General features: G+C 39.4%; 2 protein-coding genes across 29 annotated transcripts in view; one reads left to right on the top strand and one right to left on the bottom strand.

The window, feature by feature from the left end:
- Positions 1-16,314, bottom strand: part of LOC135164397 (putative peptidyl-tRNA hydrolase PTRHD1) — a 141,087-nt gene that overhangs the window by 94,849 nt on the left and 29,924 nt on the right. The window lies entirely within an intron of this gene.
- LOC135164253 (collagen alpha chain CG42342-like) overlaps positions 1-16,314 on the top strand; it is a 132,538-nt gene that overhangs the window by 88,078 nt on the left and 28,146 nt on the right. For 17 of the 25 annotated variants that reach the window (XM_064124484.1, XM_064124450.1, XM_064124433.1 and 14 more), the window contains exons 2-3: positions 15,234-15,313; positions 15,992-16,027. In XM_064124484.1, the coding sequence (XP_063980554.1) occupies positions 15,234-15,313; positions 15,992-16,027 (116 nt within the window). The remainder of the gene's footprint in view (positions 1-15,233; positions 15,314-15,991; positions 16,028-16,314) is intronic. The other 8 variants (XM_064124465.1, XM_064124504.1, XM_064124443.1 and 5 more) reach the window with 1 other exon arrangement.

Below are 16,314 nucleotides of genomic sequence, written 5' to 3'. Positions count from 1 at the left end.
TACGAGCCACTCGTCAATGTCCCCTCGATCCCGATGACCGGCTATTTCTCAGTCCCTGATACACACACCCATGAAGTCCGTATTCCGGAGATCGAGGTTCATTATCCATAATTGCTGGCTGGGATGCTACCGCTACAAGCCGGGAGTATTTCGTGATGCATCGCCACTCATTTGCACTCCAATTATCAATTATAAACTCCCTATTATCGATTGAACTGTATCACATTAATACCCCATGGTTTCAATGGGCTTTATTTAATTAATTAATTTTTATGTGTAATTTTATTTTCATTTGTCATTACACCGAGTTGGCGTGTTGTTATATATTGGTTGCTTACTCGTAAACCAACAGCTTAGTATGCTAAAGAGTGAAGGCCCTCAAATGAGGGTAATTAATCAAAACTGCCACTTTATTTTAATTGGAGTTTGAGTCGAGAAGACCACCCTGGATATCCACACTCGTTATTTCTTCATTTTCATTCATCTCACGTCCCCCACATTCACTGATTTTTTAATAAGATGATCAATTTGAATATCTTCATATCTTGATGAAATGTTGTTATTCTGTTCTTGATTTTGATATACCTGCATATTTCATTCAAGTTTTAAAAATATTATCGACTGAAAAACGCATGTTTCTCAAAGTAATAATTTGGATAAAAATTATCCGAATTTCCTCAAAGAGAGTCCTCAAAGAGAGGAGAGAATTTCTTGAACGAATAAAGAATTCGTTCAGTAGATCAAGTTCTTGTGTGCACAGACTCAAACTGGTAAAAAACGACACTTTCAACATTCTTCCCCATAAAGTCACGAGAACACGTCATATGACGCTTGGTGTCATCCAACTTTGGCTATAATCACCTGAAATAAACTTCGTCTCAGCCCATTCATCAGGATTATCCTCCCATTCCTGATCATAAATCTGGAAATTAATTTAGGTGTTATTCTTCATGATGAACCAGATTACCTACTTCATATTGGGCGCGATAGCAATCAAAACTGGGTATTATCCCCGCGCCGCCATCAAAGTCTTCCAATTAAGGTCTTAACATTGTGGGGCCATCTCCTATCTAACCAATTCAAAGGGCATCTGGAGGTACCCCACCACGATGAAGCCCCGCCACGTGGTTTTCTTCAGCATCATTCCCCTTCCTCAAGCCTGTGGTTTCGCCATCTGAAGATTTTGCCGCTCCGATACGGACCTTGGGCCATGTACAGAATGAGATCGACCGGCGGGAATATTAAGATAACCCGCCTGTGGTCTCCCAACACATCTTCAATTTTTCAGGATGGAATTGCCTTCGACCTTTCTCCCTCAAGCCTTTTGTTCTGCCCGTCGAACTGATAATTTTTATTTTCAATTTCCTTCCCCAGTTTTTTTTCTCTGCTCCCAGGCGGAGGTCTTCGCTCAAGACATTGAACCCAGAATGTCTTTCACTGGAATAAAAAACTAGTTCTGCCGAAACATCACGTGCTCCCCACGAAAGAATTGTTTGTCGCGTTGGATCAATTTATTTCTAGGCAAAAAAAGAAACTTGTCACGAATGTTCTCATGAGACTTTTATGTCGTTCACTCAAATACATTCGTTCTACGGAGAATTATGTCATAGGGAAAAAACGCAGAGTGACGGCCAGAAAACGTAATCCACTGGTGGAACTTGAAATGTAATTGGGACACCGGAAATTGTCTCTGTATTTCTGCAAAAATTTCACAGAAGTTTAATCTTGGAAAATTAATCAACATTTGAAAGTCAAATGAGACACCATAAGTTCAAAACAGAAGACCCTCGACATTTAAAATCCATATTTCAATGTCCTAATTGGCACCTCCAAGAGTGCCATCGAATCGAAGACACAAACCGAACGAAGTCACAAGAGAGAATTTTAATACCAGCAATTTGTTCCTCTACTCCATGATATTTAATTCCCCTCTCCTGATGACTCAAGTGATTTAAACTGAAATGGAAGAGATCGGAAATGCTGGCAATGAATACACCTAATCCTGGCACACCCTTTTATCGCACCTTTGCGATCAGAGGTGGAACTTGCGTTGACGCCTCTCTCCCACAAGATGCACTCCCAGACGAATAAATCGTAAACGGGAAACAGGCGTTCACCCACACATGTGTGGAGAACAGACATCAGTTGGTTGCATTATATTTATAGTCAGTGCGGCTAAACACGTTGTTTTTGGTGCATCAGTCGGAGACAATTGTCGAGAATGGGATGGGAATTAATTGAGGTGGATTATTGTGATGAGTTGTTACATGGCTGCGTTGAGTTCTTCATTGAAATACTTCTGAAGAGACTTTGCTATTTTCATACGCGATGAGAGATTGCACTGGAATCGAGGACTCGTGGGGAGAAAGCACTGAATGATATCCGTTCTATAAGGAGATGAAGGTTAATCTCCTGTCATCTACTATTAATTGGTAGAAAGAGAAATGCGAATGGAGCAATTCGTCGAGATGTGCATGTACGAAAGAACGAAGTTGGTGTAATCGATTTAAGCTTCTGATGAATCAAGACAGAATCGCACGAAGTTCTGTCTAATGATATGAATGCAGTAAGAGAGAATCGCTCAGACCACATTGCGTCCACAAGAATAGACTCTTCAGGCTCCAAATGAATCGAACACTCCTGAATTAATTCCATTTGAAACTAAACCGATTAGACCTGAAACAGTGAGGGATCTTCATCGAATCGATGGCGATTCGTCTGCGATGAGGAATGCGTTTACTGTAACCAGTTATAATTACCGAAGACTCGAATGAGGAACAGATTTAATGGAATCAATTTACTTAAACGAATCACTGAAGACCGCAGAGGAAATTGAACAGATGAATTCCCTGATTGTGCTGAGTTTTTCGACGTTTTGAATATGTGGCGTACTTCTAATGGATCCAATTTTTCCATTTATCCACTAAAACGTCGGCTTTTTATGAATTTTTCATTCTGAATAATTCTCGATTGTGAATAGTTCAAGCATATCTACATGTAGGTGAAGAGAAAATCGAGGCTATTGGATGAAGAATTTAGGAGGATATGGCGATAAATTTTCTTAAATATATTCCAGCGCTGATATTGCAAATTTTACTGCGAAGAACGTAAATTTGCAATCGTATTTTCGCAGTAATTTCACATTTTCCTGAAATTCTGAAGAACTTCAACGTAAAAGTAGTAGATTTGTTAGAGCTGTTTTTCTCCGCATATTGTCAGTTATTGACTGTGATTGACAGCACGCAAATAGACCCTTCACTCTTGAATTAATTCCATTTGAAACCAAACTGATTAAACCCGCATTCTGAAATACTCGAAAATCTTCACCGAACCGAAGACGAGTCATTTGCAACCAGGAATTCGTTGCATGCAAATGATACAATTATCGACCTATCTGCTGACAATAATGAGCCCTAATTGACACTTCTATTCTTCTGAAAATCCATTCACTGACATTCTGAACTGGTGATAATAGGCACATCAGTCAATGCGTCATTCACTTCATCAGGCGACAAACAAATCCCTGGGATCACCTAGTTTTCAGTGACGAATGCAGGTCGAAATAGTGAACATCTACTTTGCTATTGGAATCATGGAGCCGTGGATACGGGCCATCGGCATCGTCATCACCCCATCCCCCACATTAGCTAATTGAACTTCGTTAGAACCTCACGTTTCTGGTTACATTTCCCGCACGAGATTCGCCCTTAACTGGATTGAACCCTAGCATTGGACACTCCTTTACCCGTTGTCACAGCAGTCTGTTCATTCTGTCAGTGTCTCTTACACCAGAATAGAAGAATGCCGTCTAAGGTTACAAATTATACCCTGAGTTACTCTCACAATGGGAAACGATCGATATTAGTTCTCATCCAATGTAGAGGATGTGTAATTTAATCAAGAGTCATTAAACTGTTTTAATTCGTTAGATCACGGAGTTTTTACTGCGTGGATAAAAATAATATGAAAAAATTAATATAGATTGTTTAAAAAATTGGGTCCAATTTTCAAGAGCGAGAGAGAAGCTTAAATTACATTTAAGGAGAACAAGTCAATGGAATTTCAAGTCTCTCCGAAAGTTTGAAAATGTCGTAATTTAGGTAACTTTCCAAGTGAAAAAGAAAAGTGAATGAGTTGGACTTGTCAGAGACTTCCTTTAACACTCTTGAGAGTCTCTAATTTTCCTCGTCGCATCTAAAAAATCTAGAACTAAAATTGCAAACTACAAAATTTCCATTCGAAAGGGAAAATATGAATCAACAAATTTCAAAACTTCCCACAAAATTTCCCCGAAGCTACAACCCACTTGTCCAAAAAAAAATTTCATCCCAATATTTGATACATCACCAGTAATTTAATTTCACCGGGTAATCGATAGTATCCCCAACCATCCGGTGTAGATTTATCCCACTCTAACCACGACGTCACCATGAAACCCCCCGAATTCACTTTTTCCACTGGGTTCTTTCGCCTTCTAAACCCCAAACCCAACCCCCTCCAATCCCCACCCATCAACTCACTCCCCCTTTCACTTCCATTCGTCTTTTTACACGACTCTCCTCTTCCTCCCCCTCATTCTCCTGTCGCGTACCACCACGTTGACTATTCGTACAGTTTACTCGGCTTTTTCCTCTACTCTCTGCTGCTGTGGTACTCCACCACCAGAGATCCAGCCATATGTTGCCAAAACTTACAGTTTGCCAGTGTAGAGTGAGGAGGGTTACACCCACTCCGCACACATTTCCTCTTCCTTGCTCCCATCAACCCCCTACTCCGCATTCATCCCCTCTTCCGTTCTACATAGAATGATTCAAGGAGAACCCAAAAGATGTGTTGCCGATTAATCCACTAGGAAAGTAGTATAACAAATTTTTGGTCCGCCTTTTTTCTCCATTCGCGATGAATTCAACGGCGAATAATCATGAGAATTTCCAGTGACTTTCATGTTTTTTAATGAACCTGAGAGAGGAATTTATGGAGAGAATTGAATTGCTCAGTATTCACACACTAAACCACGAGACTATGAAATTAAAAATTACAATGTGAGTATTGTAAGTGAAACAACGTTACAATTTCATTCGCCTCGATAAAATTTTACGTTTATGCTACCACTTGCTGTCATATCAACTCGCCATTTTTACTACTTGCTGCACGACAGCGGCGAGTGAGTATCCTGCTGGGCTCCTTGGAGTGCCTTCAATATACCAGCGCCCTTTCGTGCCCTTTCATTATACCCTCGTGCCCGACCGATTCGATATTACTTTATTCAGTTGCCAATACCACTGGTAAGAACCAGTTTTCTGTGCGAATGTTAATACTATTTATTCCTAATCCAATTCTTAATCCGTCTTTCTTGAATCCGATCTTTTATTCTTCGAAAATCGAACACTAACGTTTTCACAATTTTACCGGATTTTATTATAAAAAATAACCCGAAAACTCTTGATTATTTACGCGGAGGGAAATATTCAGTAAATTTTTATTGGACATTTCTCCCTGTGCATCTCAATTCTACGGAAAATGTAATTAAAAAATTGTGTTAAAAAACAAAATTCTACGTTTGGTTACTGATGCCTTCACAGAGGCTGTTAAAGTTGAACTAGTTGTTAATTAATTATTCAACAGCGAGTGGTTGAAATTCGCCAATTAATTTTCCCCACGTACATAATTTTTCGTTATACTTTCTCTTCGTGCCTTTTTGATAGTTTCACCGTAGTCCTCCAGTAACACAATTGCCGCTGGATTTTTTTCTACAATTGACTCGGCCAAAAGCAGTTGCATCCCCTGCAAACGCCGGAGGAACATTCCTAGGTTTGTTCAGTTACTTGTCAAATGGCCGACGGGCTCATGCAGGAGAAACGGAGAGCGGTGCAAAGTACGAAAACGTTATATTCCCTCCGCGCTACTACACACAACGAGAATAGCGGAAATAACGAGGAAAGTTGCGTTAAACAAGCAGACAGACGCCAGCCGGCTGACTCGTCCTTTTCACCCAGTTACTCTCGTCCTCTCGGAATTTATACCGTCGTTGTACCTGTTTCTGTCTCTCTCGGGGGAAAACTGCCTGGAGTTATTTCATCCGTAGATAAATTCTCGGTGTTGTTGCATTTCCCGGCATTTTCCACAGGCCTTAGGAACAGCGGTGCTGTCTGTTGTCGTTTCTTTTCGGGGTGCGACGATTACGCGGTTAATTGAGGGAATAATTTACTCTGTTGCATTAAGATTATTCTGAGGGTAATTTTCAATGAGATGTATAATAAATTTTAGATTTGTGGTGTATACCCTGTACTCAAACTGAAAAAATACCGGGATACGAAGTTGCTCACAATTACTCGTCTCGTTTGTTAATTATTCTCCATCTCCTTTTCGTGTACTATTCAACAAGTTCTCCCCATATTTTCCGCATTTCCCGATGACTCGCGAAAACCAGCGAAATTGATACAATCGTTCCACCCTCAACTCTTTATTATTCCACAGCTCCGGCTGAAAGCCGGTGGAGATAATGGAATTTAAAAATAAGGAAGTTGTGAAGAAAACGTACTTTGGCAAAAAGGAAAATTCCAGCTGCGTCTAGCCCTATCGAGATCCAATAGCTGATGTAATGGGAAATCGTAATGTCGTGTGGAGCCCTCCACCGGATTTCCTGGTTTTTTTTTCTCCACCGAGATATATCCTCCTTTCTTATCCAGGCGTTTTATTTTTCGAATGGGCGCGGATGAAAGTGGTGTGCCAGGAGGGAGATAGGAGGGCAACGGTGCGCCTTGGGAGAGTTATCTTCCACTGGCCGCAAAGTCGAATAACCCCTACCCCCCTCCGGGTACCGAGGCCCTGATCTTTCCAGAGTCCAAGATATCCCGACCTGGCAAAGAGGATTAATGGGATCTCTTTCGAATGAAAGGGGGATTCTAAGAAAATAAGCTAGAGTTCTTCTGGGCCAATCGCATTACGACAGTCTGACAAATTCAAGTGATAACGTGCGTGCGAGGACAATTAATTAATTCTTTTCGCGGACCAGTTGTTGATCATTTTTGATTATAGAAATAATGTTGATATTCTGAGGGACAGGCATTGGAAGATGAGGGAAATATCACGAGGATTTTTAATTATTAAGAATTGTCCTGAAATTTAATCTTTCTATTCATTTTCTCAGCGTATTACAAATATTGAATGTCAATTACGTTGATATTTCAATGAAAATTCCTTAATTATTTATTGGAAAAAACCGCAAAATGAAGGCCAATGCTGTCAATTTCCTCTAATCATCGGAAATAACTTGTTGAATATAATTAATGAACTCGAATACCTCCTCCATAAGCAGAGATATCTTGGGAATGTTAGTTGAGAGGAATTCCATAGCAATAACTTCGATAATTACCGGGGATAGAGAGGCATTCAAAGATTTCCTCTGATGTCTGGGTGTTGTTATGGGACTGCGCGCCAGTGTGAAGTTTCGATCACCCTGTCATTCTCTGAAACTATCTGTAACTTTTCACCTCACCCCCGTGTCTCCCCCCGTTTTGTGCGATTTCCATCGTCAGAAGGTGAGGGGGTGAGACGAAAGGGTGACTCGTGATGTATGGTCAGAGATATCACGGGCTGTCGCGCACTTTAAGACGCCCCATCCCCTTCTGAAGAATTGTCTAGTCCTCCTCCTTGCATTCTAGTCAGGTCGACTCTTTTATTTTTCTCATCCGTCTCTCTATTCTTTGATTTTCCGCGGGAGACGATTCAATGGCAGCACTGTCCGTGGGTAAAGGAAATAAAGAGAATAAGTCCGAGGACAGACGATTCCTTTGTGACTAGGGAATACATTGTCTTATATGGTATTTCGTTTATTAAATTCTTTCGTCTGTTCATAACTGAATTATTCACTTGAATTTTTGCTGATTAAATTATGAGTGCGGTGAACATTTCATCTAGTCGGGACCCATTTCCATGGGATCCGTTATAGTCTCAGAATTTTTTTTGCCTCCCATAGAATTTTGTTAAGCATCTAATTGATGTCTGCAATTCGGATAGATCCAACTAACAGAAAACAGAGACAGGATCGCCACCGAAAACATTTCGTTGATTAAATTGTGCTCTCTGTCTAGAGCCGAATCAATCACTTGAATTTTGCCGTATGAAATCATTACTATTCCTCTTGAATCATTATCATTGCATGGACATCCAAAGGAATACTTCCATCAAAAATTCCACGTTTTATTGTAAAACGAATGGAAGCTGCTCATTTCAGTTCAATTAGTCTGTGAAAATTAATATACATCAGGGAAATTCAAATAAATGGAGAGAATTCCTTTGTGTCCAGGGATGAGAATGTATTATATAGTATTTCGTTGATTAAATTATTTCGCTTACTGAAATTTCATAGAATTTCCGCATTGAACATTCAACATTTTACTCGGAGAGAAACTTTCTGTAAAAATTATAATTCGAGTACTGGAGAAAATGCCAATCCTTTAATCGTGAGGAAATGTAATAATGTTAGAATAAAATTTCTGGAAAATTTTTAGAAAGGGTCGGGGGAAATTCACATTTAAATCGATAAAGTTTCCAGTAAAAGTACTGGAGTTTCTTTCTTTTAATTACACGGAAATTTTCATGTAATTTTCGTGCGATTAAAAGAAAAACACCAATAATTCACGTTATTTTTTCGAATTGTCACGACACTTCTTTCAAAACTAATGACTAAAATTTATGGATATCATATTCTGCTAAAGACACTGCCAAATACGTAGGTAATATATCATTCAAACTTATATATAAATACCAGTACAGAACAGCAATAGGAAATTTCCATACAACTCTCTCGATTCGGTCATAAATTTTCTCGGTGAGCACAACCGTGAAATCGGAAAGAGGTGGAAGGCATAGTAAGAAGGAGAATAAGAAGAAGTATGATGAAGAAGTGGTGCCTCTGCAAGATGAAGAGGAAATAAGAGGAGAGGAATGATCGATTGTTCCGACGATTCGACTCGGTGTTTTCTGGCTATTGCAATTACCTCGATGTATTGGGATTATCGGCGCAGTTTGGTTCTAAGGAGTTGGAATATTGCGAGGAATTTCGGTGCTGGAGGACTTTAGATCAGGCTGTGATGAAGGCCGTCAGTTTCCCCGGGACAAGTACCAAACTAGTGAATGATGAATTCAGACGAAAACTAAACTATGAAAATCAGTTGTGGGATAGCAACTATTTCTTGAATGGCAACATTTCACGAGTAGTAATGAAGTCTCCCCGAAGGATAAAATGGAATAGATTAAACATTAAAAATTATTCATTAATTTTTCATGTGTCAATGATCTCCATCTTTGATAGAGTTTTTTACCCACGAACTATCGATTACACCGCAATTATTAGCGAATAAAATTTAATACTTTTGAAAGTTCGATGAAGAATGGAACTTTATCCGCAATAAATGAAGAGATAATATTTTTGAATGGCGAATCTGTAGACAACAATTTCTTCTTGTAGAACCGCACCCGCTATACTTTCCCGTCTCACGGCACGATTTCCCAGCTGAGCGATCCATTAAATATGTATGGTAATAGGGTGCCCGGCCTCCCCAGGGGTAGTTGCATCGAGCACATAACTGTATCGCCGGAAAAATAAGAGCATAGGAATCAAGAGTTGAGCATCAGGGAGGGTGGCAGGGGTGAGAGTTGGAAAGCCCAACTCCGTCATCCATAGTCTCGTGATACCCTGACGATCGACTCCGTCTACGTGACTCGAATGGATATCGATATATTCCACTCACTCCAGCTGGTGGGCCCTCCTGCTTGCATCCCTATTCGACTATTCGCCCGATTTATCGTTCGCTTTACATTGGGGAACCTCGGGTGGGGTTCATCTTTCCACTTGAATCACGCCTTGTGTGAGGTATGCAAGTGTGGGCCAACAATAAGAATATTTGTACGTGAAAACACGTGTACATGAGTTATAGCTATCGTTTCATGTATCAACAGCTACTGGCAAAGAAGAGAACAATCTCCAGTGTTGAGAAAAATAATCTAAAATTTTTCTGGGATTTTTTTTTAAATAAAGAAAGAAAAAAGTACCAATTCAATAACGAAGTCGTAAAACGAGATGACTTATTTTTCAGTCGCGTTTTTGAGGGATATCTCGGGATCTAAGGGAGATAATTGAATTTTTGTAATTACATTTCTTTTTGTACTTAACTCGCTCCACAAAAAAGGTGATAATAAAAATTCTTCTATCTTTATTAGTTTCTGAGATATTCACAAAAAATTAGTCAATAGTCCGAAGTGGCTGATCTCGGTTTACTTCGTAATTCCTGAATTCCATTCCGATTGTTTAAATAAAATTAAACAGATTAATTGGACAGATACTAGTGGCAGATCACATGAATTTCTATCTGTGTGTAGTTGTTGCATATGTTCATTTTTCTGTCACGTTCAACGGCTACTGATAAAATTACATGAGCATTCACTTCCTAGCTAACAATATTCTCTTATCTCTTCTCGATAGTTCCTTCGAACATTGGGTGCTGATTAAAAAGTTCATTGATTCATTGAAGTATCCTTTTATCTCGATTCAGGTAAAGCAAATGAGCTCGAACACTTTACAGGGACATAAGCTCAGGGAATTTTATGTACCGTTTAATTTTCTCTCTTCGTGATTCAAACTGAATGTCCTTCCTCTAACAAACGTTATTAAACTCTCCATAAAATCTCAGCTCTTTAGCAACGCTGAAAGACTATTGATGAAGGATCAAAAAATCGTTAAAATTTACATGACAAAAGAAGTTCAATCCGCATAAATCGATCATTCTATATTAGAACAAAAATTAATCTTCATAGAGAGGTGGTTATGAATTTTGGAAACAGAGGAACTGAATGCAATTCCGAGCTAAAATCACTGGGATCATAAAATTGGCGATTTTACTGAAAATTGAAATCAGGATTCGCTTATTCATTTTCAGGGAAAAACATAACAGAAATAAAAAATCCTGTTCGACTGTTCGACGACGTCAGTAATTAACAAATAATAAAGGGATTTTACCTATCGATAAAATACATTGAACTTCCACCATGATTGAGATAGTCATCGGTTGAAATGCCACAGACTTCAATATTTGCAGATCGAAACCATGATAATTCAAATATCTATAGTTTACACATGATTCTATTGCAATTGACATTTCCCCACTTGTTGCATATACATTATAATTTCATACAATTCGCCATGTTGAATGTTCACTAATAAAACCACAGGCCCATTCACTTTCTCACTAACAATATTCTGTTCTCTTTTCTCGATGGTACGCTCGGTCATTGGACACAGATTACAAATTTCCCTGCTTCATTGAAATATCCTTTTATCTGGAGTCGAGTTGAGCAAATGAGCTCAAACATTTTAGCGCAACATGTTCGGGAAGAAGTGATTGGATTTTATGGATCGTTGAGGCGACTTAAATCGCTAAAAATGCCTGTCAACTGGCGACACGTTTTTTCCATCTACAAACGGCAATCAAGAAATTATTGTAAATCGGGTCGCGCTTCAGTGAAGTGAGAAATGACTTTGTGATGAGAAAAGGGGTCCAATATTGTTATCGTCCTTCCAACCCTCTTTACTGTATTTCAGTGTCAAGAAAAGGTGACGAGGGTGTGTCACCAGAGATTAAGGCATTAATATGTACATGGAGAAAAGAGCCCGGGAGGTTTCGCGATGTGAAAAAATTTAATAAAAAAATCGGGAGATCTCTTCAAATGGTAATCTTCAGGAATTTCATTGGAGTGCTTGGAGATTTTTTTCATTCTATTTATTTTGTTCAATTATTGCACGGAAATCGACCGAGAATCTTCAATTTAATTGAATCAAATTATTTTCGTTTTTACGTGATCCGAAAAAATTATCAATTTTATTGAATGTTCAGGGATTTTCAGAAATTTCGGAGATATTCCCGGAAAATTCAGCAAAAATTTCCAACACCAACATTGTACCCACCGGAAGGCTTCATCCTTGTTCATAAGATTTTTATTTCATTCAGAAAAACGCAGTCCACCCTCGTTCACTGCAGCATCTCCCCCATCAATTCCAATGACGAAAGATAAGATTCTCGAGTGTGGGTGCATAAATACCATTATCGCAACCTCATTTGTGCGATGACAAATACCGAATTAGAGTCGAGTAGAATTACTCCGACAGCTGGAAAACCCCGTGTCGTGTAAAATTGTAATGCAGAGGTTGGCTTGATGCTGTGCAACAGTCGGCGGCATTTAGCATTTGTTCCACTTTGTTTCGGTGGGAGTTACCCAGTCTGGTACAACAGCAGATGTTTATTGCATTGGTTGGGTAATGCTGGCAAAGGGGTTTTGCATTTTCAATTTTAATGAAATTGAAATGGTAAAAGCTATGGAAATTCAATCTAGGCTAATGGTTTTGTCAAAATTCGCAGTTGCGAGGTTTTTAGCTGGAGTCACTCGAATTCGTCGGCGTCCATATCGTCACGTAAATTTTGGGATTTATTGATTATTGAACTACATGATTTTACAACAAGGAAAAAGATATTGACGAAAATCACAATTATGAAGGATTACAATTCCCTGTAATTGTTTATTACTCAAAGATAATTCCAAAAAGCATATGATAAGGCCTCCTGAGCATTACCAACCCAAATTCTTTGATGAAAAATTTTCAGATTATTTGTTCAAAGTAAAATAATGGATCGATCAGCACTTTCACTGCATAATATTCAGTCGTCTGTCCATGGTTAATGTCAACCCTGTAAGATAATTGTGTAATCCCAACTATTATCCCCATCCAACTTTGATGGAAAAACCTCGCAATATCAAAGTCCAATTACTCTATTTCCTCTGACTTGACGTAGCTAAAAATTAAGAAAATAGTAGCCAATTTCGTTTTGTTTGTTTGACGGATTCCACGAAAATTCGACGCAAGACGATTGCACTTATGAAAGCCGCCTTAATTTCTCCATTGGTTGGAGACATCCGCCATGTTCGATTTCTAATTTCCGATTGGAAAGATCACCCACGCTTTGTGCTAGAGCCGACGGCGAATGGATATGTAATCACGACTGGAAGTCCCACCGTAATGACGAATACAGGAAAATCCGGAGTTCATACCCCATATGAGGAATATCTCATGGATTTTCGATATCGAGCGCCAGTTTTCCGATAACTAAATGCACGAGACTCTCGAGGATAAACGACTAGTGACTTCCAGAAAGAGGCAAATCCTCCAGGGTTTGTAATCGAGTGGCATTAAGTGGAGATATGCCCCAACAAATTGGATAATATAAAACTCAAGTGGTGAAAAAAAAAACACACGGTAAATTGAGTGGTATTTGCAAGCAAGTTGTGATTTTAGTGTCTCTTATTTAGTTGCCATGGATTTGAATGCCTTCAGGCTTCATGATAATAAACTGGATGAGATGATGGGAATTGGTGGTAGCTAGGAGGGAGAGAAGAGTCTGGAGCTTCAGTCGATGGGGACATTCCTTTGGTCGTGTGTCTACGGCAAATTGCGAGTATTACGGATGCTGGGATTTTCAGGTTCTCTTTAGAATTGCTGCGAGAATAACGAAGGCTCAGACCTGTTAATCGTCAAAATGAGGATGGAATTTTGGGGGAAAAGCACGTTCGTGGTGCATTGCCGGGGGCTACACCGATCACAGTCTGTGGTGGGTTGCAACGTTTATCTGTGATGATTGCGACTGCTCTTAGAAAAAAATTTACAGTTCAACAAATTATCTTTCACGGACTGTTGATCTGTACTCTTCGCAAACGTAGCATTAAAGTAGAAGGAAAGAGAAAAAAAGGCGAAGTTTCACCAAAACAATTAGCAAATTAAAAACTTAAATTGCAGTGAAAAGGCAAATTTTTCGATAGCACGACGAGAATATTTCATATGAGTTTCGCTGGAGTTTTAATTAACCGGAAATTTACAATCAATCTATCTATTCACTCGAATTTACTAAAACAATTTTCCTGAAATTTTCGAATCGATATTTCCAAACTTGTGACATTCCACCCGAGTTGGACGTAATTTTGAATCAATTTAAACGAGAATCGATTCACTCAATTATCCGGAACCATCCCATCCATTCACAAACGGTCTAAACACACATAAACAACCGCTCCCCGTCTCCCCCAAGAAAACCCAAAGTAAAAAAAATCCCCAACTTCTGTATTTATCCAAACAATAAGTGCTTTTCCCAGGACTGCGAGACGATTTCCCTAGGGAGTAAGATCGAAAAATTGAGAACGGTTTATGTGTGGACGCACGGCAGAAGCAGAAAAAAGCCCAAAGAAAATACGTAAAAGAGTCGCTTGGAATGAGCACAACTACGAAGGCACAGCACAGAGAAAAAGTGCAAACACAAAAGGGGGGAAATTGGACGTCGAGTGAGATGGTGAGAGAGACTACAGTGCGAATAAGGGAGAAACGAGAAAGAGAGAGGGACTTTTTCACCATGGGATATTCTGGATCAACGCTTTGGCTTTTAAAGCTCGATTATCTCGCTCCCTGCTTCACGTTCGCTTTCCACCCCTTCTCTCTTTCATTTTCCCACCCCCTCACCCCCTCCTCACCCCCTGATCCTCTCGTGGATCTCCTCACTCTAGTTCTCTTGCGTTAAATTAGGTTTACGCTGGGCTCTCTCTGAAGACGAGTACAACGATGACAAGGAGCGACGATTGCCCGTAGGGCGAACTGAGATTTTAACTGAACCTCTTCTCCTACCCTCGGATGGAGGGGGTTAGGATGCTCCGATCTTATTCCGACCCGTTCTGAAAATATACGCTAAAATCCCCACAGATCTTCCTGATTTTACTTTCACTTTGAAATGTTTGAAATTTTTATTTCCGCGAGGGGAAAAAATATACTTGTCACGGGATTTTTGCTTCAATGCCCTGTCAGAGGGTGAGAGGGAGTTATTTTTAAGATCACTCATCAAGAAAATTAAATGGTATAAAACATAGTTTGATAGTAAAAAAATTGAACCAGAAATATTGCGTGAATTTCTAGTAGAAAAATTTAAAAAACGACTTCAACAGTCGGATGATGGGATTTCCCTTCTTTCCGCTATCAATTATTCTACAGGCACTTGACAGTTGTTTGTTGATAATAAATTGAAACATTAAGCGAACACAGACTGTTCAAGAAGCTGCAGATCGCTGATAGAAATCTCAGAGAGAGATGCTCCCAATGTCTGAAAAATGTCTGACCCTTCGTTCCCTTTCTGTGTTTTTAGGACCACCCGGTGAGCCAGGACCTCCTGGGAAAAGAGGGAAAAAGGGAAGGAAGGGTGACTCTGGGGAGCCCGGTGCACAGGTGAGTCTCCAACATTCAATCTCAATTGACGATTCTCTGTGTCAGAATGGGCACTAGGGGAGAATTGGGGAGTTTTTATGGGCTGTGATCATGAGTGATCAGGTCGAGCATGATCAAGGCAAGGGGAATACTGCATGCGTCAACCCTCGGCTTTTTATTTATGGGATCGATCGATGACTCTATCTCCCTCTGTCACTCTAGCTCGATTAACATGGCTGTGGGGATGTTCACGATGCCCTAGTGGTGTCAATAATAGCATTGAAGAGTCGAATATGAGTCTCATCTTGAATAGATGAGGTCTACTTATGCTTTCGCTACTCGGAACTTAAAGTTAAAAATAATCATCCAATGAGATATCTGATGGGATAATCAGACGATGAAAACTTCATGAAAATTTGAGAAGATATAGAGAGAAAAATTGAATTTCCAGTGATAAAAATTGATGGATTTCTGGCTCTTTGACTCTAACTTTATCAGAACTGTCAAAATATAAATTTATTTATTACTTTGTCTGTGATAAATAATATGTCATACATTTTTCTCTCTATAGGACTGCAAAGACTATAAAAATTTTCTTCGTCTAATGTAAAGACTGCCGGGGCTTGGAATGCGCCATATAAGCAAGCATTAATACCCCAATAAACCTCTTTTTTAATTACTTTTGACTCCTTTTTCCAGGGTGTAGCGGGGACCGCGGGCAAGAATGGTTTTCCGGTATTTTGTTATATTTTTTTTACTCCATTCATCCTCCTCTCTCTGTCTCTCTCCTTCTGTATCTCACCCCATTCATACTCTCATTAATTTATCCTATTACTTCAGAAAATTTAATTTACGATTTGAATCACGAACATGGGCTTTAACGAGGTGCGAGATTTTTTATTCGGCGCTTTTAATTCATGATTTAAAGTTGGCAGTGCAATTTATTCAGCTCCGATGAGAATTACGACGGAATTAAATTGATATCGGGATGATAATAAATTCCGAATTATTGAGGGATATTC

The sequence above is a fragment of the Diachasmimorpha longicaudata genome, chromosome 1, assembly GCF_034640455.1.
Source record: "Diachasmimorpha longicaudata isolate KC_UGA_2023 chromosome 1, iyDiaLong2, whole genome shotgun sequence".
NCBI classification, from domain to species: domain Eukaryota; kingdom Metazoa; phylum Arthropoda; class Insecta; order Hymenoptera; family Braconidae; genus Diachasmimorpha; species Diachasmimorpha longicaudata.
The sequence above is the reverse complement of the archived record's forward strand: the minus strand, read 5'-3'. Positions and strand labels throughout refer to the sequence as shown.